Source organism: Lotus japonicus, chromosome 3 (assembly GCF_012489685.1).
Source record: "Lotus japonicus ecotype B-129 chromosome 3, LjGifu_v1.2".
NCBI classification, from domain to species: Eukaryota; Viridiplantae; Streptophyta; class Magnoliopsida; order Fabales; family Fabaceae; genus Lotus; species Lotus japonicus.
This window is the reverse complement of record NC_080043.1, coordinates 385,556-409,153: the sequence shown is the minus strand read 5'-3', so window position 1 is coordinate 409,153 and position 23,598 is coordinate 385,556. Positions and strand designations below refer to the sequence as shown.

The following is a 23,598-nucleotide window of genomic DNA, read 5'->3' as shown; positions in this document are numbered from 1 at the left end:
ACTGATGTCCAATCACATTATGTCACATAGGACTAAGTGGTTACAAATCTTTTTAATTTTAATTAGTAAATTAATAAATTGCTGATGTGGCGGAAATCAATTTGATGCATGTGTAAAATAAGTTTACACTGTCAGTGCATCTCTCATTTTCTCTCTATATGTATATATAAAAGAAGGAAAATACATAGTTTAAGAAATGTAGTTAAATTAGATAAAATACATTAAATTTGTCCTAAATTAAAATAAACTTTCAAAAATTAGCCTTTGTTCTAATGTAGTATGAGTGTTGGAGAGTGGGAAGGAAAAAGAATAATTAATGAGACACATTTTACGGGTTCATTTAGTGTACACAAGGATTTCCTTGTGTAAGGTTGCACAAACCTAAAATGACCCATCATCATAGGTCCATCCGGTTAAATCATTTTTTTTTAAATCTTTTTGTTTTTTGTTTTCTTCAAATATGATCTACCTTCACCACCCTCAACCTCCTTGCCCTCAGCCCCAACCACCACCGCCAGACCTTCTTCTCACCTCTCTCTCTCCCCCAAATTCAGTGGTTCTTCATGCAGATCTGGTTCTTCAGTTCTTCTTCCACCTCCTCACCCTCCACCCAACCACCACCACCAAATCTTCTTTTCTCCTTCATCTCCCAAATTCAATATTCTTCACGCAGTTATGGTTCTCCACTGATGGGAGGCGACGAATTTGATGAGTGCGTTGTTTCTAGAAGAGACCAGCGAGTGGGTCTCTAAGAAAACCTTGGTTACCATTTCCAGAATGTTGCGGTGGGTTCTCCATGTATATCTGGTTCTCCTCTGGTGGTTTTCGTCAGTTTGTGGTTGGATCTTGTCGGCATAGATGCACCAGAACCATCACAAGTCAAACACACATAAGTCTAACACTTGGTGATGAATGCTTGCTCAGTACTGTTAGTGGATCTGAGCGGATTTACCATCAACACCCACCACAGATCCAGATCCAACCTCTTCTTCTCCTTCTCTTGCCACAACAACAACAAGCACTCAAAGAATAGATCCAAGGTTGAAAATTTATGGGTGCCACGGTTGGATCCAAAGGAACATTTTTTTAGGGATTGCAAATCCTCTCTCTGGTAAAGGAAGGGGAAGTTATGTTCAATTGATAAATAAGAGTCATAGCACAAGTTTCTTCCTCCGGCGCCGGAGCCGGTGCCGCCACTTTCTTCTCAAACCACTGTATGTGGTGGTGGTTAAACAATATTTTTGGGTTAAATGATAATTAGATAAAAAAAAAATTAAAAAAAGTATTACCCGAAAAGTTACCTATTATAACAGGTAAATGTAGAGTCGTGCAACCTTACACAAGAAAATTCTTGTGTACACTAAATGAACCTGCATTTTACTAGTTATAATTATTAAGGGCATCATTGAAAAGTGTTGATACCCAATAAAAAAAAATTACTATATATACTAGTGCTTTTACCTGCGTTGCACAAGTAAAGGGAAATGAAATTCATTGAAGGGTGAAGAGTCAAGGTTCAAACTCTGGTGAAGGAACCAATTACCTAACAATTAACAACTAACACTTGCTATCAAAAAAAAAAACTTTTGCTCGGTGCACGACAAGTTGATTCATTGTATAGATACATCAGTGAAAACATCACGTAGAACGAGATAGAACTTCCAATCATCTACCGTCATATCATATCCTATCATATATTATATATTATTTTGGAAGGCAAAAAGTGACAACTCTGACAAGTGTCACCCCCTCATTCTATGTCTTTCTTCTTAAATTTTCTCTCTTATATTGTAAATAGTAGGTAGATTATGTCATATTTATATATTATTTTAGTAATTTAAATATTAAATAATTCTATATTTTCAAAAATAATTCATATATTAATATTGTATATAACTGTTATTAGTGATATTACAATAGTTAACAAAAGTCAATTATAACTTTTTTCGAAAATAACTATTGTATAAATTTAACATTTAATGATTTTTAATAACATTAGAATAATTAATAAAATTCAATTGTGATTTTTCTACTATTAAGACTATGTTTGGATTTCCGTTGGGTTAATGTGAAAGCACATTCACACAACCCAACCAGTGTAGTTTCGTGAACGTGCATTGGAAATCATGATCTAGAATTTCAATGCTTCAAACAGACTTTCAAACTGAAAACCAAACAGGCACTAAGATGTAAGTTCACAAATTCTTTTTTTAATGATTATGATTATTGTTTATATAAAAATATTGAATATAATATCTCATCTTCAAAAGGATATCAAATATGCCATAAAAAATTGATGTTAAATAGTTTTAAATGATTGATTTGGAAATTAACTCAAAAAATTTGTATTTTATATTTTCGTATATACATCTAAAAAATTAAAATGGTTTTGGTATATTGATTCAAAACATAAAGAATTAGAATAAAAGGGAACTATAATGTAACTAGAATTAAAAAAAAACTCAAAAAGGTGATATACGTATTTTTAAAAAAATGAGACAGAATATGAAAAAGTCTGATGTATGCTGACAAAGTACTCTTATTCCATCCTTGCATTTCGCGAAACCAATACTTGTAAATACTAACACAAAAATCAATTTAAATAGAACAGGATAGATATTCCAAACTCAACATGTAAACTTTCATATTCAATCCAAGTTTTTGAGGAATCCATTAGAAAAACGATAAATTATGATAAATAATAAAATTGCAACAATTTGAACCATAAGTTAACCGATTGCTCCAATCCCACTCATCATTAATGGTGAATATAGTAAGTTGGGTAGACTTTGTGATACAGTGAAAGTCGTACTAGGATTGCAAGCGCAAATCCTAAAAAGAATGTTTCTGGAATCCACCAGAAAGGGAGTTAGCCAGCGCTAAAACCCTAGAAAATACACTGGAATCCACCAAAGAAGAAGAGAAAACTCTTGAATTTTATTATCAATTAAAAACTGAATAGGCTATTGCTTTACAAGTGCTTAAATAGGTAAAGAAAATATCCTAATAGAAAAATAAATAATATCCTAAAATATCCTAATTGAAAATAAAAGATCCTAATTGCAAATAAATAAGTTCCTAACAAAAAATAAATAAGATCCTAAAAAATTCTAATTGAAAACAGAATAGATTCGGAATAGATCCTAAATATATTTAAAAATACTAAAAATAATAAATTCCTAATTAATCTGCTCCTGCATCAGGCTCCTCTTCTTGTGAAGAACTCGACCCCGAGTTCTAACGTAACAAAAAAAAAACAAAGGAGGCCTCTGTCCGGAACTCATGAACGACATTAAGAATGCCAGGGTCAAATACCCAAATTTGTGTAGAACTATCTGATGCCCGCATGAATACGTCATAACCAAGTGCCTCTGATGTCTTTACATTCTCTTCTTCTTCCAAAGAACTTGACCGCAAGTTCTCTTCTAAATAAAAGGCTTCAATATACAAACCAACCAAACGAACAACACCATTACTACAACTCCGAACTCTTTTTTCATCATCTCCTTCAACAAATATCTCATGAGCATCATCACTATCTTTAATCAATCCTAACCTCTCCAGTTTGTCCAAAATAACCTTGTGGGCTTTTGAATTATAGGGTATAGTGCTTTGTACTCCTGTAGGAAGCGGAGTTGAAGATTTGAATGTAAGAAACTCTGAGGACTTTATGTGGCCAAAGTTTTCATCTTTTGTAACGTCAACTTCCCCTGGTTTCTGCGCAGATGGAACCAAATCATCCACCAACGTTTTTGCCTCTTCTTCCATCTCAACAATAGAGGATGGCGCAAATGAAATTTGAGAATCCGATTCCGAAGAAGTTTCGTACATAGGTCTTGCAGATGGACATGAATTTGAAGTAGGTTTTGGTAGGGGTTGTGGCAAGAAAATTGGATTTGCAATCGATGATATGTTGGGGTAAGGATTGATAAGGTTGGATGTAGCAGGTTGGGGGTGTGGAATTTCAGTGGTTTTTAGAGGTTAGGTACTGAACGTGGTAATAAGGATGAGATATCGATGGTGAAGGTAAGGATTGGGAAGGTAAGTATGTAGCGGAACGATTGTTGTTGTTGTCGTGCGGAAACCTATGTGGTTTTCCTCTCCTGTCTTTCCAGTTCCGATTCACGTTGTAGGTGTTGTTGATCTGCGCCGTTATAGCCGCCGTGAACGTCGCCATCTGTTGCGTCATAGCAGTGAGGGCCGCGGTAAAAGCCGCGGTAACATCCTTCAGGTCTGCTTTGGTTGCTGTTTGATCTCCCATGATTGATCAAGCTATGAAAAGAGACAGGAGAAACCAGGCTCTGATACCACTTGATACAGCGGAAGTCGTACTAGGATTGCAAGCGCAAATCCTAAAAAGGTTTCTGGAATCCACCAGAAAGGGAGTTAGCCAGCGCCAAAACCCTAGAAAATACACTGGAATCCACTAGAGAAGAAGAGAAAACTCTTGAATTTTATTATCAATCAAAAACTGAATAGGCTATTGCTTTACAAGTGCTTAAATAGGAAAAGAAAATATCCTAATAGAAAAATAAATAATATCCTAAAAGATCCTAATTGAAAATAAAAGATCCTAATTGCAAATAAATAAGTTCCTAACCAAAAATAAATAAGATCCTAAAAGATTCTAATTGAAAACAGAATAGATTCGGAATAGATCCTAAATATATTTAAAAATACTAAAAATAATAAATTGCTAATTAATCTGCTCCTGCATCACTTTGCGTAAATAGGTCTGGCCTACTTAAAAAGTTTTAAGGCCTAAGTTTGACTTGTTACTTGTCATAGGTTTTTATCCGGTCTTGCCAGACCTTGCTGATATCCTAATATGACTTGATAACAAACTTAGTTTTTTTTTTTTCGAGAACAAGAAGACTGCATTAATATAAAAATAAGCTATAAGAACAATTCTCTCATGTAGATTATCTACCGAACAAGAGAAAAGGACACAGAAATAATCGGAACAACTCAATGTCCTAACAAACTCTTGTGCTAATTTGGTGAAAAGAAAAGCTAGTGTGGAAGCCTCGTTAAAACATCCCTAAGAAAAACCTAGTGCGAAAAACCCTAAGAAGAAAAAAAAGTACTCAAACACAGTACTCAAACACAAGCCGTCACAAACGCACTAACAAAAGCTGGATTTTAAATTAACAATTGCTACAATTAGACAGATAGCATTTATGCAGGAAGTGGAACCGGGATCAAAAGATATATCAATTCTAATCACCAAAGCATTTTGGAGTTTCATGCCTATGTCAATAGAGCAGTTCCCTGGAATAACAAATAAAAGCCACTTGTAATCTAGCAGCAAACACGACTTGCAAACTGGTCCAGCAGCTTGTCATTATCCAGAATATCTTGATCTTCACATGAAAGAATAAGTCCTGCAACTAAGAAACCTGCAACTCTTCGCGACTTCCTTATAAAACCATATATGCTCCAAATATCTTAGCAAGGGAATCTTCAAAGAAGTGTCACAAAAGAGATCTTTCTATAAAGACTCTAACAAACTTATAGACTAAAAAGTTGAATAATACTAAAAGAGATCTTTCTATAAACAAGTTAGTAAGATTATAAACTATTTGTTGGAGATAAAAATAAGTTAGACTATGTTCGGTTTTTTGAACTTAATTAAATATTAAAAAATGTGATTAAGTATATAATAATATTAATATATTAAAAGAAAATTCGCACGATCGTGATTTATTCTCATCTCATGTTATATAAAAACAATTTTCTCATAAAATACATCTTTTATATGTTTCACGATGGTCGGATGACTTTGACTTAAGATAATATATTTCTTAATTTTAGAATTTGATATTTGTAGTAAATACATAAATACTACCCAAATATTTGTAAAATATATTTGAATATTTTTATATATCATTAAATATATTTAAAATTATTATTTTAATATAGTAATTAAAATATATTATTTTAATGAAAAAAATAGTATTTTATCATTAAATAATTTTGATACTAAATAAATTTTTATATGTAAAATATATTACTTGATTTATTTTATTATTTTTAATTTTATCCAGATGATAATTAACATAAAAATAATTTTAATATTTAATATTTTAATTTAATAATTTTAAATATTCTATTATTCATTAAAATAATAAAAATGTAAAAATAATAAAAAATTAATTAATAATGTTATTAATGCAAAGTTTGTTCTTTCCATTATTAATGCAAAGTAAAGTCAACTTTAGTTCTATAATATATTTAAATATTATATTAATAATTAATATAATAATAAATAAAAATTAATTAATAATATTATTAATGCAAATTTAAAGTCAAATTTACTATATATGTTTTAATTAAATATATTTAAATATTATATTAAATAATTAATTTTACTCAATATATAAATAAAAATGGTAAAGTAGTTAATAATTATATTTTTGAAAGTAATTATATTTCTTCTAATATGTTGAATTTTGGTTGGAAATGTGAATGTGGAGGGCAGAAGTGCATAGATTAGTGAGGTTTCTGAGAATCGTTCCGAAGTATTACATTACACGCGGTACAAAACGTGGCAGCATGGTAGACCCCACACCGAACCCTTTAAAATCCTTCCCCTTTCTCTTCTCATGAGCTTTCATTCAGCTGAAACAACAATAACAACAGCTAGGGTGGAAGCTATAAACTCTCTCAAATCAAAACCCCCAAATTTCTCTTCTCTGATCTCTGATCACTGATCACTCTCACTCTCACTTCCATTCTCTCTCAAAACTGGTACACCCTCCTCCCTCTCCTTTCTCTTCTTTTTCTGATTTCTTGTTTTTTCGCTTCATTTCCACCTCCAACCTCCTCGCATTCCTCTTCGAATTTAGGGTTTGCTTTTCTTTCTCAACAATGCTTATCTGTTAACCATGATATCTTATCTGTTAACCATGAACTTGTTTTATGCACATTTGCAAGATTCATTCGTTTATGGAAATTTTCACTTGTTTTAAAACTTCAAGCTTGCATCTTTTCCATGTTTCTATGTACTGTACTGTACTGTACTGTACTGTACTGTCTCCATTTCCTCTTCTTGCTTCTATTCTGCATACCCTTCATTTCAATGACATTAAGAATGCTTATAGGCTTATGTTTATGTGTGCTGATTTTGGGTCTCACATGCATTGCTGCTTAATAGAACCATTAGCAATATTTTGAATTGGATGAGTTTTCAATTTTCATTCATCAGATATGACTTTTTACAAGTGGTTTTTCTTCTTTCTTTATGGCAGAATTGTTAGTGCTCAAAGAATGTGATGTGCTTCTTGGTTCTGCTTCCATGACAAAGACAAGTGAAGAGTTTTGGTTAAACTTAATGAATTCCGATTCTGCTAACCATGATGATGCTACTGCTACCACCCCTTTACCTGTGCTTTCAGTGTCTCCTTCTCCCCTCTTGAATATGAATGAAACATCTTCTCTATTTTACAGCCAGGAACAACATGGAGGTAGTTCCATGACTGCTGTTTCGTCTCAGTTCGGGGGTTCTCAGAATTCCCAGATGGACCCCAGTTGCTTATATGAAGGACAGGAACATGTATCCCTTCCGTGTCCGGTAGGATACATGGGGTGGCCATATCAATATTCTAGGCATGGTGATCTACCAATCTCTGATGATGTGACGAATGTTAACTTCAATTTGAATAGTTCTGTGAAGCCTGACAGTGATGGAAAATGTGTGACCCCAATGGATAGTTTGGCCACCAGGCTTCAAATGGGCACCCCTAGTGGAACAGCAATGAGCAGCAATATTGGTCAGCTCAATACAAATTTGGGAATGTCACTGTTTAATCAAAACCAAGGTGGTGCAGGACCATTGCTTAATGCAGGAAAACTTGATGAAAGATTATCCACTGCTGGTTCTGGAAGTAACAAAGAGACCAGGTCCAATGCTATTATGCCAAGAGTCAATGTGAGTACTAATTCCCAGAGGGCACATCTTCTTCCAATTAATACTCTTCACAATCAACCGGGTAACAGAATCTTAAGTCCTGGTTTAGATATGAATAGTGCCTATTCTGGTTTTCAAAATGACAGTGGAGTCATATCGGATTTAGCACAGATGAGTGGTCAGGAAGTTATGTTTGATTCCAGACCTGGTATACAGTCGGGACTATGGCCAGCTGCTGCTGACCAAAACCATCATTTTAGGCAAGTCAACAGGGATTCAGGTCTTGGAGGTGTGAAAGACAGAGATCCAAGACATGGCTTTGAAAGAAGCATGGTTCCCTCTCCATTTCCAGTTGTGGGAAGTCCATCTGTGCCTTGTGACAGTAGACAGAGATCAGTGAACAGACAGCTAGTTCCCTCTTCAATAGGAGTGGTAACTAATCAGTTACCTTTTGTACAGCATCAACAACAACAAAAGCCTTATCCTTTTCTGCAGCAGCACCAACAACAACAACAACAACAACAGCAGCAGCAGCAGCAGCTACAAAAGCCTTATCCTTTTCTGCAACAGCACCGCCAACAACAACAACAAAAGCCTTCTCCTTTTCTGCAGCAGCACCAACAACAAGAACAACAAAAGCCTTATCCGACACCTTTTGTGCAATCACAGTCTTTGGCTAGTGCTCCCTTGAGAAGCATCAGAGGGCAGGATCCTCCAATAGGAGAGGTAACTAATCAGTTACCTTTTGTGCTGCAGCAACTGCAACAACAGCAGCAGCAGCAGCCTTATCCTACACCTTTTGTGCAACTACCTCAAAATAATTTGAAGCTCTTATCACAGTCTCTTGATAGTGCTCCCTTTAGAGGCATCAGAGGGCAGGATCCTTCAGGTATGTGTTCTACTACCTAATTCCTTATAAACGTTGATATATGTAATAACCCCTTAAATTCACCGCATTCTTAATAAACAGACATACTTTTGATAATCTTTAATAGTTCTCTTGATACTAAATAGAATTTAACTTTTTGCTTGGGCTGCTCCTTTATTTTTGTGAGTTATACTATATATGTTTCAATAGTAGCAGATGATTTTTAGTTTTTACCCTTGTCGTAAAAGATTCTTGTTAATGCTAGTTTCTATTGTTTTTGTAGTACTTTTGAGTTTTGAGCTCTTACCCTTTCAAGCATTAGCAGACCATATTCTTCCATCTATCTTTCAGTAGAGATAAGTTATGTGTCTCTGATCTTGAGTGACCAACTAATTCAGTCAGAGATATGACACCTTTTTCTTGGAATTTGTAAAATTGTATGCCAAAAGAATTAAGAAACAGTATTTGGAACATGTTGAAGGGACCACATCACAAACTACTCAGATGGAGCCCGTTACTGTTTCTAGCCAAGTCATTGCATTTTCGTGCTTGAAATTATTCAGAATGTATTGAACTTTCCAATATTGAATTTAGTCTCTACCATTTGCTGAAAGATGTTTAACATCATTATCTCTAGTTCACTATCATCTGTTTGTCTATGGAATACCTCATGACTTTTTCAGAAGTTTTATACACAATATAATTTATGCTGCTGGCTTTTCCCCAAGTTTAATGAATTGTTGGAAAATTGCTTATTTAGTTTTCATCAAACTTAGTAATTGTGGTATAGCCAAGCATTGACAAATGGTCTGGCAATGTGTTGAATTTTTTTTTTATGTATGATGTAATATGTTAAAGGGAGAATTTCATTTTATGTATAGACAGGTATCACATCTCTGTTGTTCTTGAAAAAATTGTAGGTGTTTAAATACCCTGTTATTATTTATTGATCAAGATTCATGACCTCCTGTAGGTAATCACGGTCAATCTCAGGTAGATGGTTCTATTCAGCAATCAAACCCTCCTCTTGGACGACATTATGCTCCTGGTGATTGCCTTCTCATTCTCAAACATATCATGATATCAATCACTTGCAGACATCTCTCTCTCTCTCTCTCTCTCTCTCTCTCTCTCTCTCTCTCTGTTTTTATACAATAACAGCAACAAACTAATCTTTTTCAGATCAAGGGATGGTAATTGGAAAGGGAAATATGACCGCTCAAGTTTCAAGGCAATCCACCATACCATCTCTAAAACGACCTGCTTCCCAACCACTGTCATCCACTGTCCAGGAACAACGGAGGAAGACTAGACCAACTCAGACATCCATTCATCCGCCAAATCCACCTTGGACCAGGCTTCCTCCATCAGCCCCAAATACACCCCAAGCAATTGCTCCGTTGGTCTATGCACCCCTATCACTCACACCCCATGCTACGCAATCATTTGTTCCTCCATCGTTGCCTACTAAATCTGCTTTCCCAGCCCCGAACCCAACTCAGACCATTCCTCCTCCATTTGTCCCTCCAATTGACCAGAGAATCTCACCTTCCCGCCCCTTATCCCATCCTGCTCCTCCTCTTCTAAACCAACAACAGTTGATAGCTCAATCTCTTGCTCGCCAACGGTTGATGAATCAAATTATACAATCTACTCCTGCTACTGCTCACAATTATATCAAGTATAAAGGTATATTTTGGAGCTTATTCCTGCATAATACTTTGCTACTTTGTTTTGTTTCATTAAATGATTGTTTCGACAAGTTTATTTATTTGGTTTTTCTTCTCAATATATCTAGGTAGAATAGCATTCACTTCACTGGGGCATTGAAATAGTCTTCATTAAAACTAAAATTGTTATCATGAGAAGAGTATGCTCTTAGATTTCGTTCTGCAATGAGATTGGTTGATTCAAGAAAGGTTTTCATGAATTGGCTTTTCATGTATTGTCCCTGAAAAAAGAGTAACAGGAGAACTATTTCACTTATAAGGTTGTTTAAACTTAGTAATATTGGTAGAGGTATGGCATGAACATCTTACATATTTTTTGCAGTAAATCCAGCTATCTTATCGGATGAGAACCCTGGGCAAGTAGGGTCGCTCATTATCAATGAAACAGGAAGATTGCTGAAATTTTTCCATAAATTGAGCCATGGCTCATTAAGCTCGATACTTATCTCTTGCCTACTGGGATCAAGATCCTCTCATGTGGAAACTTCACGACACTGTCATGTTAAAATAGTGTCTATCTCTCACTTCATACCTATTATATAGGTGGAACCCTCTACATATTTATGTAGATAGAAATAGACACCAAGTTTCACATGATGAGAGGATCCTAATCCTCCACTGCGTGATTTCTAATTTACCTTAAAAATGTGGTCTGTCAATGTATATGAATTAATTTCAACTAGTGCTTCTAGCTCCAAAAAAGGAAAACAAACTGATGCCTTATTTAGATATTAATTTTGTGGAGCATGACATATTACATATTACTATGTCTATCTAATTGGTTTGAATCTTATGCTGGGTTTTCAGATCAAACACCTGAACCACTTGGATATAAATGCATGTTGTGCAAAAGGGATCTCTCCTACGTCCCAGAAGGGCCAATTTCACAGCCACCTACTCCGCCTGCGGCTGCTGTCCTGTCATGTGGCCACACATTTCACCAACATTGTTTGGAGAAAATGACTCCTGATGGCCAATCCAAAGACCCTCCATGCATTCCCTGTGCTCTTGGAGAATAGTGAATTTTGTCTTACTTTTTGAATTCTTCCTTTTGTGGATCTCAAAGGTTATTCAGTATGAAGAAAAAGAGGGGAAAACAGAATTTAGGAGCAGAGTAGGTAGGTTTTTGTTTGACTATACCTTAGTGAAGATTACCATATTATACATGGTCTGACATGTCTGAGTATATAGTTGTGGAGATTATTATGTAAGAAATAGTGCTACATGTACCATTTTGTATACCTCCTCCACATATATGCTACTTTCATTCCTTGAATACAGTGGGTCTCGCATTTTAGCGGGGGATAGTCTTGTTTAATTGAAATTCGATAAGATTTTTAGATTTTGGTAAAAATCGATGATAAGGCAATTTTGAAAGTATTAATTCATGCTGGTTATTTTAAGAGTAAATTTGGAAAAAAATGTTTGAATGAGAAAAAAAAAGTTTAATATTTTTGCAGAATTACTAGAGTACTATTTTATATGTGAAATATTAAAATTTCAAAATCTATTAATTATGTGAAATATAAAAGTATTACTAGAAGTCCTCGATTGTCGGCTCAAGTGGTAAGAGCTAAAAGAAATATGGATTAGGGGGAATGAAGAGTGAATGAGTCATAGTTCAAACCTTGATGAATGAACTAATTTACTAACAAAAACTCACCTAAAATGATACTTAGCACAAATGAGAAAAATATTTTGTGCACAGAGTTTGGTGACTCTATAATAAAACAACTTTCTTAGAATAAGATCATAAGTTTAATTACATAAATATATGTTCTAGCCGGCTCAAATGGTCTCAATGTCAAATACTATCCTGAACGAGTCCGAAGGCTTCACAACCAGGTGAAGACCATGTTGGTCCGTCAGAACGACCAAAGCAAGGTTTATATCGTCCTAAAGTCAGTCGAGCGGAACAAAACCGCCAAAGCACCTTGATTGTAGGTTTCATTATGTCTGTAAATACATATTTGGTCATTCATTTACAAATATTACTCACTTTTCTACTTAGATATTCTTCTAAGTCTCTTTTTTTTTTTAAAATAAAAAGAGAAATTCATTGATAAGGAATAAATCTTACGAACATACTTTCCCAAGTAAGTTATGATTCAAAGCATCAAGAAAGGAAAACTACAGCAAAGAAAAAACTACATTGCTTAACAAAACAAGACACAGGTTACAGAAAATTAGCAAAAGAAAAGAAGAACAAAACAAACAGCAGCAGCATAGTCAATGAGTCTAAATATTCAGCTGATAATTCATGATCCTCACGTTACTCCTTCTCATGTACCACGTTCCCAGTGCAAAAATACAATCAGCAGACAACACCAATCTTATCAAGAGACAGCAAACTTTGAAGGCAGAACACAATTGGAGACAACACCCACAAATGAAGACAGCACCCACCAAATGAAGTTTAGAACAGTACCAAAAAGGAAAGAAGCAGGACAGCAGCAACACAAATCTTCAAAGGACCAGCGGCCAAAGAGATACAAAACAACAGCATAAGACGTTCCACCAAAAGAAAAAACATATCAGTTGCATTGGTTGCTTCACAAGGCAAGGCTCGCTTGAAAAACAAACAAGGTAGAACAGCTCAACCCGAGGCTCCGACTCATAGCAGCAAAACTCCACAGGAGGCATAAGCCATAAAAAAGAGAAAAAGAGGAGGCTGGCACAAGGTCCTATCAGCATATCAGTAAAAAATTCCTCTCAGTTCAGACCATAAAAGAGCAATGGACCACAATGAAATAGTCACATAAGCCACCAACAATTGTAAGGAAAAAATATCAGCTTTGAACCTGATGCATAAAGAGACTATATCAAAATTTTGCCCAAATTGGATTGGCTCTCTGAGCACCTGATTTTGCCCGTTTGTCAGCATGGCTATTTGCCTCCCTATAGATGTGATTAACCCCCATGCATCCCACTTCAATCATCAGCATATCAATTTGTAATAAATCTTGAATAAGCTTCCAAAGGTCTATTTTGGTTTGAATTAACTTTTATCAAGAAGTTGACTTGAGCGTTGAAGTGTCTTTTGCATGTACACCCCTATTGTGCCTCATCGTGGTCAGCAGTGAACATTACTATCGCCACCAAAGCATTCTGCCTGCGTAAATCAGATATGTTCATCGTTATATTTTTGGAAGAATGATACCCATCTTATATTCCTATTTATCATTTGAGTCAATATAAAAAAATTGAATTGAACACAATATTTTTCTAAATATATTATTTTACGATGACTATTTATAAAAAAGTAAATATTATTATACATATTTTAATTTATGATAAAATTATATTTTACAGTAAATTATATTTTATAGTAAAATATTATTGTATGATTTATTTTGTAATAAATATAAATTCATAACAAAATATTATTCGATATTAATACTATTTATTAATATTCCTTTCAAAAAATATTAATTATTAATATTCTATGTTTTTTTATTTTACAAAAAAACATTTCTTTGTATAACTTATAATAATAAAATTTTATTATTATTTAACTAAAATGTTTCATACTTTTTTTTATTTTATTTTTTATAGTTGAATTCTGTTTTGTTCTCACATTTTTGTTCTTGACAATTCTCTTACTTACAAACATAGTGCAGTACTGAGTTGTGTTGCTGTTGCTATTGCTATGGACACCCTTCAACTTGTTCAGACACAGCCTTATGCCACTACCCTTGCTTTGGGTGTTGTGCTTCTCTTCTTAGTGTTCTGGTTCACTCACAAACGTTCCAAACTTCCCTCAGTACCAAGTAGGTACCTACTACTAATTGATGTTTGTTATTTTATTAACACGTTTTAATTTTTGTATATATAATCAGTCATCATTCATCACATCACATGGGCATCTATCTATCTAGTTTAATCAATCAATTTTTGTGTTATTGGTTGATATTTGAAATTTTGAATATGAATAAAGAAGCAAGGTGATGGTGGTATAAGTATTAAACTAGGTGGTTGGTTAATTTGTTGCATGCAGCGGTTCCTGGGCTTCCAGTGATAGGGAATCTGCTGCAATTGAAGGAGAAGAAACCTTACAAGACATTCACTCAAATGGCTGAGAAATATGGGCCAATTTATTCAATCAGAACTGGTGCTTCCACCCTCATTGTTCTCAACTCTGTCCAGCTTGCCAAAGAGGTTAGTTGCTCTTACCTATACCCACATAATTACATGCTCTTACCATATCAATGCTGCTGTTGGTGGAGAATAAAGCTGCTGAGCTGCTTTTATGATTTTCTTTGCAAATCAGCGGAAAAGTGATGGCCATTGTCTTAACTTGATTTCTAGTCAAAACCTAATTGTTTACTGAACAATACGGAAAGGAAATTTAAGATTAATCTTCATCCTCATGACTAAAAGGGAAAACTTGGTACTATAAAGCTCCCGGTAGACACGATATCCGGAGGGGCCGGATCCACTTTGTGGATCTAATGTAGGCATTATTACCTTGCGTTTACCGCAAAATCACTTGACAGCAACCTTACTGTTGCGCCATGGCTCATCCTCTTGACTAATCTAGCAAAGTGACCAAATCTGCATTTTGTCACTGTCTTCTCTTTGAAAATAAAATATCTTCATACTCCTATTTCATATGAATTATACTGTTCTGTTGACAGAGAGTTGGTAAAAGTATTAGCTGGTTTTATGATTGACCAACTGAAGGAAAGAAACTTCAATTAGCATGCCATTTGTACTTTAAAACACTGACCTACTGCTTTATATATGCTGTTCAGTTTGTTTCTCTATTTTTCAGACTAATAGGAGGAGCCTGGGGAAATGGTGTTAATTGTTCATAACCACAGTCCACAAAATTCTTTTTGTTTCTGGTTAATTAGACTATAATTTTTTGTGGTTATCTCAGGCAATGGTAACCAGATATTCATCAATTTCATCGAGGAAGCTATCAAGTGCACTGCAGACTCTGACTTCCAATAAATGTTTGGTTGCTATGAGTGACTACAATGAATTTCACAAAATGGTTAAAAAACATATTCTTGCAAATCTTCTGGGAGCCAATGCACAGGTTGGTTGCAATAACTTCACGGTTACCTCATCAGCATTTGATCAAGTAGAAATCTTATTTTTGTTTTTTGGTTGCTGAGTGGCTCTGATAGTGTATTTTTCATTTTGCAGAAGCGACATCGTCTCCACAGACAAGTGATGATGGAAAACCTTTCGAGGCAGTTTAATGAACATGCGAAGTCCTCCGATTTGGCTGTTAATTTTAGGGAAATTTTTGCATCTGAACTTTTTGGACTAGCAATGAAGCAAGTGAGTTTCTCCTTGAGTAAGATTAAATGAACAATTTCTGAGAATAGAAATAATTGTCAGATTTGAGAATTTTAACTTTCTCAGCTATGATAACCTAGGAAGTAATGATAGCCAAGTAGTATTGATGATTTAGTAGGTCATAATGACTTAATTACTTTATGTATTGGTAAATGTTATTTTACTGTTACATACTTTTGCTTTGCAATCTATCAGTTTAAGTATCAATGTAATCTTCATAACCTTCACTACAGCAGCTTGTAATTTCTCTTGATTGTTTGTAGTTCTGGTACCTACGTTTCCTCTGTTTTATTTACAATGACATATAATTTGCAAGACCTCATGGGGAATTTGCAGGCTTTGGGAAGTGATGTAGAATCCATTCATGTGGAGGAGCTTGGTAGAAAATTGTCTAGAGATGACATTTATAAGATTCTAGTGCTTGATTTAATGGAGGGTGCAATTCAGGTGGATTGGAGAGATTTCTTTCCATACCTTAAATGGATTCCAAATAAGAGCTTGGAGATGAAAATTCAAAAATTGTGTGATCGTAGAAAAGCTGTCATGAAGGCCTTGATGAATGAGCAGAGGAAACGATTGGCCTCGGGAAAGGTTCGGTTTTTCTTGTTTACAACTTCAAATCTGTGAACTGATTTCCTCCTAATTTGATTGTTTGGGATGTCACAGGAAGAGAATTGTTATTTTGACTACCTGTTATCTGAAGCTAAAGAACTAACTGAAGAACAAATTTCCATGCTGATATGGGAGACCATTATTGAGACAGCTGATACAACCTTAGTTACAACAGAATGGGCTATGTATGAACTTGCTAAAGACAAAAGTCGCCAGGTTGTTTTTCCGCTGTGTTTAGTTTTTAATTATAGCACGTTTAGTTTCATGGTGAAATGATCTAGAGTCACTTGGGAAAAAGCTACAAGTTTTAGCTTCTTAGCAAATGTGCCTTGAATCCTGAGCAAATCGTGAAAGCGTGCTACTAGTGGTTTCTCCCCCATTATTGACAAACAGTTGCTGGTTTACTCTTTGTGTCTGGTTGGTTAATTTATAGCATGTTAGATCAGTTTTCTCTTTTCTCATATAGTATGTGTCGAATTGCTTTGAGCAACTTGAAATCGATTCTCTATCATAGAGTAGCTTCTCATTTACCCCTTCATTTCAACATCGATTCTACTAAATGTGAAAAATGATAGCTTTTCGCTAAGAGTCAGTATCTCAGAAGTTTCTTCACATAATTAATTTTGGCTTTACAATTAATTGTTAGAATGATTTTCAAACATGCACCTAAATTGTTGCCAGTCTCCTCTTTATATGGCAGGACCGTTTGTATGAGGAGCTCCAAAATGTGTGTGGACATAAAAAAATTACAGAAGACCAATTAGCTAAGCTACCTTATTTAGGGGCTGTGTTCCATGAAACTTTAAGGAAGCATAGTCCAAGTCCAACAGTACCACCAAGATATGCTCATGAAGATACCGAGTTGGGTGGATATCATATTCCTGCAGGAAGCGAGGTGCAGAATTTAGCTTCTTATAAATATTAAATATTATGTTTATATGTATGATTGCGAGCCAATATTCACATAAATTTATATGCCTCATTCATTCATGTTAACTGCAGATTGCAATAAATATATATGGATGCAACATGGACGAGAAGCAGTGGGAAAATCCTCAGCAGTGGACGCCTGAGAGATTTCTTGATGAGAAATATGACAACACGGATTTGTACAAGACAATGGCATTTGGAGCAGGAAAGAGGGTGTGTGCAGGGTCTCTTCAGGCCATGTTGATTGCTTGCACAGCAATTGGCACATTGGTTCAGGAATTCGAGTGGAAGCTCGGACAAGTGGAGGTGGAAGAGAATGTGGATACAGTGGGCCTTACCACCCACAGGCTCCATCCTTTGCAAGTCAAACTCAAGCAAAGAAATTAAATAGGGAAGATGAACTTTGGAACTATATTTTTTTTTACAAAACTTTAGAACTGTGTTGGAAATAAAGTTAATAACATAATTAGAAAATAAAAAGTCGCATGTTTTAAAAGAACCACATGTATCCTCTTTGAGGCAATCATATTTGACCTTAGTAAAAGTTTCCCTAAAATTGCATCTCCTAAGGTTCGAACTATTGATCTCATAGATTCAAACAAGCACTTTTTACCACTAGGACCGGTACCTATTAAGTATTTTTTTAGTATTTTAATTGAGTAATTATATAACGGGTTTTGAATTATAGAGGGCAACTATTTTGTGTGGCAAAATAATATAAATTTTCATTTGTATAGTATCTTCATCTTTTATGTCTTTTATTTTTAAACATGTGGTTGATTTTATAGCTATATATTTACTTAGTATTATTTTTTTTGTAAATCGGAAAGAAAAATTGCACTCATATGTCTCATAACTCTTATCATTTGACCTATCATTCAGAGATATATTTACGTAGTACTTTGACATAAACAACTTTGAAAAAATAAAATTACTTAAATATGAATATGTATGGAAATTATCCAACTGTGTATAAAAAACTAATAAATTAATTTAACGGTTCTAAATGCTGACAAAACCCTAACAAAACCCTTTTTATTAATTCTTTATATTATTAAATATAACAATTAACTAATGTACCAAAATATTAAAAAAATGTTAAATTATTGTACATGTATAATATTTTTAACTTACTTTAAAAAAACTTAACTTCAATTTTGAATATGAATCCTCTCCAGCAGAATTGTCTCCAGCATCATCCCTCTGCAGGTTTCTAGTCATTGATTTTTAAAATCAAAGGCCCATATTACTCAAACAAAATAAACACCTTATTAATTAAATATGTACATGTGATTTAAGTGGCTGGACTGAAGGATATCCTGATAAGTATTTCTTTAAGGATAAAACTTACATTAAATTCCTTATATTCGTTCCATCAAGTTCTTCAATTATGTAGTGGCATGTCTCTAATTTTTTTTAAAAATTTAACAATTAAGTCTTAATAAATCATTTACTTTTACAAATAAAGTCTATTTGTCATTGTTTCAATGAAGAACATGACAAAATGAAGATAAAGAACTTGATCTAAGTTTTTTCCTTTTTTAATATTTATTAGATTCATAATTAGCAAATCACTAATATTATTAAACATGTTAAACATAACCAAAATAAACAGCTTATTAATTAAATATGTACATGTGTTTTAAGTGGCTGGACAGAAGGAGAGGTAGGAGAGGATCTCATCCTGATAAGTATTTTTTTCTTGATATAAGATTAGACCCATGATTAGCAAGTCACCAAGATAAAAAAGATCATGATTAGAACGACTAATATCACTAGTTCTTTATATTTTTAATTTTTTATGGCCCTGTCATTGTATCTTGTTGCTGACACCGTGACACGAATCTCTTGGCAGAGATGCTGCAATTATAGCCTCCAAATTCCAAAAACTGACACGCTTTGTGTGTCTATAAATAAACATTCATGATTATGATGGTTCCCTTACAACTGAGTGCAGTTCAGAGTTGTGTTGCTATTGCTAATTTGCTATGGACACGCTTCAACTTGTTCAGACACAACCCTATGCCACTACCCTTGCTTTGGGTGCTGTATTTCTCTTCTTCTTGTTTTGGTTCACCACCAAACGTTCCAAACTTCCCACAGTACCAGGTAGCTATCTTTCATTCATTAATGTTTGTTGTTTTATTAGTAAGTTGCAATTAATCATTTTCTATGTTTTGATTGAACTGGTGGTAAAAGTATTAAACTGGTTGGTTGGTTAATTTGTTGCATGCAGCGGTTCCAGGGCTTCCAGTGATAGGGAATCTGCTGCAATTGAAGGAGAAGAAACCTTACAAGACATTCACTCAAATGGCTGAGAAATATGGGCCAATTTATTCAATCAGAACTGGTGCTTTCACCCTCATCGTTCTCAACTCTGCTCAAGTTGCCAAGGAGGTTACTTGCTCTTCTCCTTCCCTATTTTTTCTATTATCACTGCTGTTGTTTTCAAATTTTCAACCCTTTACTTAACAGATGCATGAATATATTGATGTTTATATTAAATCTTCATGGAAGTGTTTTTAAAATGTCTGTATTGACTAGAGATATGACCAAATAAATTTTTATAAAGGATAGAGCAGTTCTCACCCCAAAGCTAGCTTTTGGGGTAAAGTCTAGCATGAATTCTAAGATGATATCAGATCCTATGGTATCAGATTTTATATGGATTCCCAGATCCATTTATCGGAGACTACCCATATATGGACCACTTGTAACTAGAGATATAGTCAAATAAGTCTTTGTCAAGGGTAGAATAGGTGTAGAGTTAATGAATTATAGGGTTGATTTTATTTCTCTATTTGAATTTTATGATTCCTGTGGCCATTCGTGGTCCTGCTTGATATTGTGTTGGACCACAACCTACTTTTAGCTGAAAAAGAGACCAAAGAAAGACCAAGTACCAAAAAGAGAGCTGGTACTTGCAAGAATACAATCACAATTCAAGGAATCAGCTGATTTAAGGATTGATCCTCTGATTCAGCTTCAATTACCATGCCATATGAGTCCTACTCCTCTTATGTAGGAGATTAATTTAGAATTGCACAGGTTGTTTCTCTATTATCCAGTTTAATTATTACGAGTAGGTTATGGAAATATTAGTGTTAACTGTCCATGAAATTATTTATGTTTCTGGTTTGTTAGATTATAAACATTTATGGTTGCCTCAGGCAATGGTGACCAAATATTCATCAATTTCTTCGAGGAAGCTATCAAGTGCGCTACAGATTCTGACTTCCAATAAATGTATGGTTGCTATGAGTGACTACAATGAATTTCACAAAATGATTAAAAGACATATTCTTGCAAACGTTCTGGGAGCCAATGCACAGGTTGGTTGGTTGGTTACAATAACTTGATTAAATGTAAATCTCTTTTTTGTTGTTGTTTGGTTCTGAAAGTGTATTTTCCAATATTCAGAAGCGACATCGCCTCCATAGAGAAGTGATGATGGAAAACCTTTCGAGGCAGTTTAATGAACATGTGAAGACAACCTATGATTTGGCTGTGAATTTTAGGGAAATATTTGCATCTGAACTTTTTGGACTATCAATGAAGCAAGTAAGTCTCTGTTTGGAAGATTTTTTTTGAACTTATCTTATAGCATAAACGTTTATGCAAGTGTTTGTGACTTCTTATGTAAATAGCTTATGGTCTACCTATAAGCTGTTTTGAACTTATTTTTGACTTATGAATAAGAGTTTATGTTTATCAATAACCTATTTTTGGCGTATTTCAATACATTTATCAAATTAGTGCATAAATAAGCGTTTATGTGATAAGCGCTTATTGCCATAAGTGCTTAAATAAGTTGTTTATCCAAACACACCCTAACAAATGACCTCATGGCGAACTTTTAGGCTCTGGGAAGTAATGTAGAATCCATTTATGTAGAGGAGCTTGGGAGTACATTGTCAAGAGATGATGTATACAAGATTCTCGTGCTTGATATAATGGAGGGTGCTATTGAGGTGGATTGGCGAGATTTCTTTCCATACCTTAAATGGATTCCAAATAAGAGCATAGAGATGAAGATTCAGAAATTGTATGATCGCAGAAAGGCTGTCATGAAGGCCTTGATGAATGAGCAGAGGAAGCGATTGGCCTCGGGAAAGGTCTGGTTTTTCTTTTATAAGTACAAGTTCAAATTTTGTAGAATCGATTCTGTGAACTCTAATTGATTGTTTGGGATGTCACAGGAAGAAAATTGTTATTTTGACTACCTGTTATCTGAAGCTAAAGAGCTGACTGAAGATCAACTTTCCATGCTGATATGGGAGACAATTATTGAGACAGCTGATACAACCTTAGTTACAACAGAATGGGCTATTTATGAACTGGCTAAAGACAAAAATCGCCAGGTTGTTTTTCGATCTTTTTGTATGGTTTGTAAATTTATAGCATATTTGGATAAGTTTCTCTTTTCGAATTGCTTTGAACAATTTAAAATCGATTCTCTATAGTTTACCCCTTTATTTCAGAATCGATTATGCTAAATGTGAAAAATGATAGGATTTCCAAACATGCTGAGAATCAATTCTGGCACCAAGAAGCTACTGAGTCAGTTGTATCAGCTGTCATTAGCTTGTATCAGCTGTCTCACTGGTGATAGAGTTTGACTTGCAAAGGATTTGCAAAGTAGTACTGACATTAGCTTCTCCCTATAATTCATTGAATCAGTGATTTCCAAACATGCAATTAGTGGTTTACCCCAGTATTGATATAATGTCGTCGGTTTTGTCTTAAAATGGCAGGAGCGTTTGTATGAGGAGCTCCGAAATGTATGTGGACATGAAAAAATTACAGAAGGCCAATTAGCTAAGCTACCTTATTTAGGTGCTGTGTTCCATGAAACTTTAAGGAAGCATAGTCCTGCTCCAATTGTTCCAATAAGATATGCTCATGAAGATACCGAGTTGGGTGGATATCATATTCCTGCAGGAAGCGAGGTGCTGAATTTAGCATCTTATTACAATTAAATTCTCTGTTTATATGTATGATTGGCAGTCATTATTGACATAAATATATATGGCTCATTCATTCATGTTAACAGATTGCAATAAATATATATGGATGCAACATGGACAAGGAACAGTGGGAAAATCCTCAGCAGTGGGCACCTGAGAGATTTCTTGATGAGAAATATGACAACGCGGATTTGTACAAGACAATGGCCTTCGGAGCAGGGAAGAGGGTGTGTGCGGGGTCTCTTCAGGCCATGTTGATTGCTTGCACAGCAATTGGCACATTGGTTCAGGAATTCGAGTGGAAGCTCAGACAAGGGGAGGAGGAAGAAAATGTGGATACAGTGGGCCTCACCACCCACAAGCTCCACCCCTTGCAAGTCAAACTCAAGCCAAGAAAACAAGTAAGAAGATGAACTAGTTGTTGATTTGGTAGCTATTTCCACTCCGTACTTTGATATGAACTACTTTGTAAAATAAAACTCCCTCAATAAATTGATTTAAGAGAGCTGATATGATATCATCTTGAGTTGGTTAAATTTAAGAAAGGCATAGTTCTCTCCCTCCCCCTTTTTTGGTGTGTGTTATTTCCTCTGGTGGGGGGAGAAGGTACCAGTGATTTTTCTTTCTAAACACAAGGGTGGGTGGGGGAGCAAAGCCAGAAGCATGCATGCATATATATATAAAATGTGATGATCTATAAAATGGTGTTGTCTAAATGACCTATAGTAAAAATTAGGTTAAATCACCCCATACTTAAGTGTACCAATCATATTATAACATGTGTTATTATATTTTCCACCTCACTTAATTAACCTATTTTATTTTAAATTTTCATAATATATATTTTATTAAATAATTTAATTGCAGAATGATCCTATCAATTTAGATAATAACATATGATTCATTTTCTAAAAAAACATAAAATCCCTAATCCCTATTTTCTTCCATCTTTCTTCTCTGTTCGTCTTCTCCGTGGAAGCAATTGTGATCTGTGTGTTTACAGAATTGTGGACTTGTGGTTACATACAACCACCCCCTTGTGATAATTGCATAAGTGCCGAAGCAATTTGCCTCTTGATTTTTTTATTGAAAAACAATCAATAATACACACAGCATACACTGCTTTTTAGTCTCACCTAATTGTTGTTTCAAATTCTGTGTACAAAGTATGAATCGAAATCAATTTATAAGGGTTGGTATCATCTCGATCAGAGTTTCAAACGAGGGCCTAACACACAGCATTTTGCCTCTCTATAAAAAGAGGACCAAAAC

General features: G+C 34.6%; 3 protein-coding genes across 3 annotated transcripts; all 3 read left to right on the top strand.

The window, feature by feature from the left end:
• The first annotated feature begins 6,471 nt into the window (after positions 1-6,471).
• On the top strand, positions 6,472-11,825 carry LOC130709477 (uncharacterized). Its single transcript, XM_057558846.1, has 5 exons — positions 6,472-6,750; positions 7,251-8,798; positions 9,751-9,825; positions 9,960-10,466; positions 11,315-11,825. The coding sequence occupies exons 2-5, from the start codon at positions 7,298-7,300 to the stop codon at positions 11,524-11,526; spliced, it is 2,295 nt and encodes a 764-aa protein (XP_057414829.1). The 5' UTR covers positions 6,472-6,750; positions 7,251-7,297; the 3' UTR covers positions 11,527-11,825.
• A 2,316-nt stretch (positions 11,826-14,141) lies between these two features.
• Positions 14,142-17,826, top strand: LOC130748504 (ent-kaurene oxidase-like). The gene is made up of 8 exons (XM_057601736.1): positions 14,142-14,277; positions 14,505-14,665; positions 15,390-15,551; positions 15,662-15,799; positions 16,154-16,408; positions 16,484-16,645; positions 17,130-17,324; positions 17,432-17,826. Exons 1-8 carry the CDS (start codon positions 14,157-14,159, stop codon positions 17,744-17,746), a joined length of 1,509 nt encoding a protein of 502 aa, XP_057457719.1. The 5' UTR covers positions 14,142-14,156; the 3' UTR covers positions 17,747-17,826.
• A 1,459-nt stretch (positions 17,827-19,285) lies between these two features.
• On the top strand, positions 19,286-22,843 carry LOC130748709 (ent-kaurene oxidase-like). Its single transcript, XM_057601951.1, has 8 exons — positions 19,286-19,468; positions 19,596-19,756; positions 20,530-20,691; positions 20,780-20,920; positions 21,220-21,474; positions 21,559-21,720; positions 22,114-22,308; positions 22,413-22,843. Exons 1-8 carry the CDS (start codon positions 19,348-19,350, stop codon positions 22,737-22,739), a joined length of 1,524 nt encoding a protein of 507 aa, XP_057457934.1. The 5' UTR covers positions 19,286-19,347; the 3' UTR covers positions 22,740-22,843.
• The last annotated feature ends 755 nt before the right edge of the window (positions 22,844-23,598 follow it).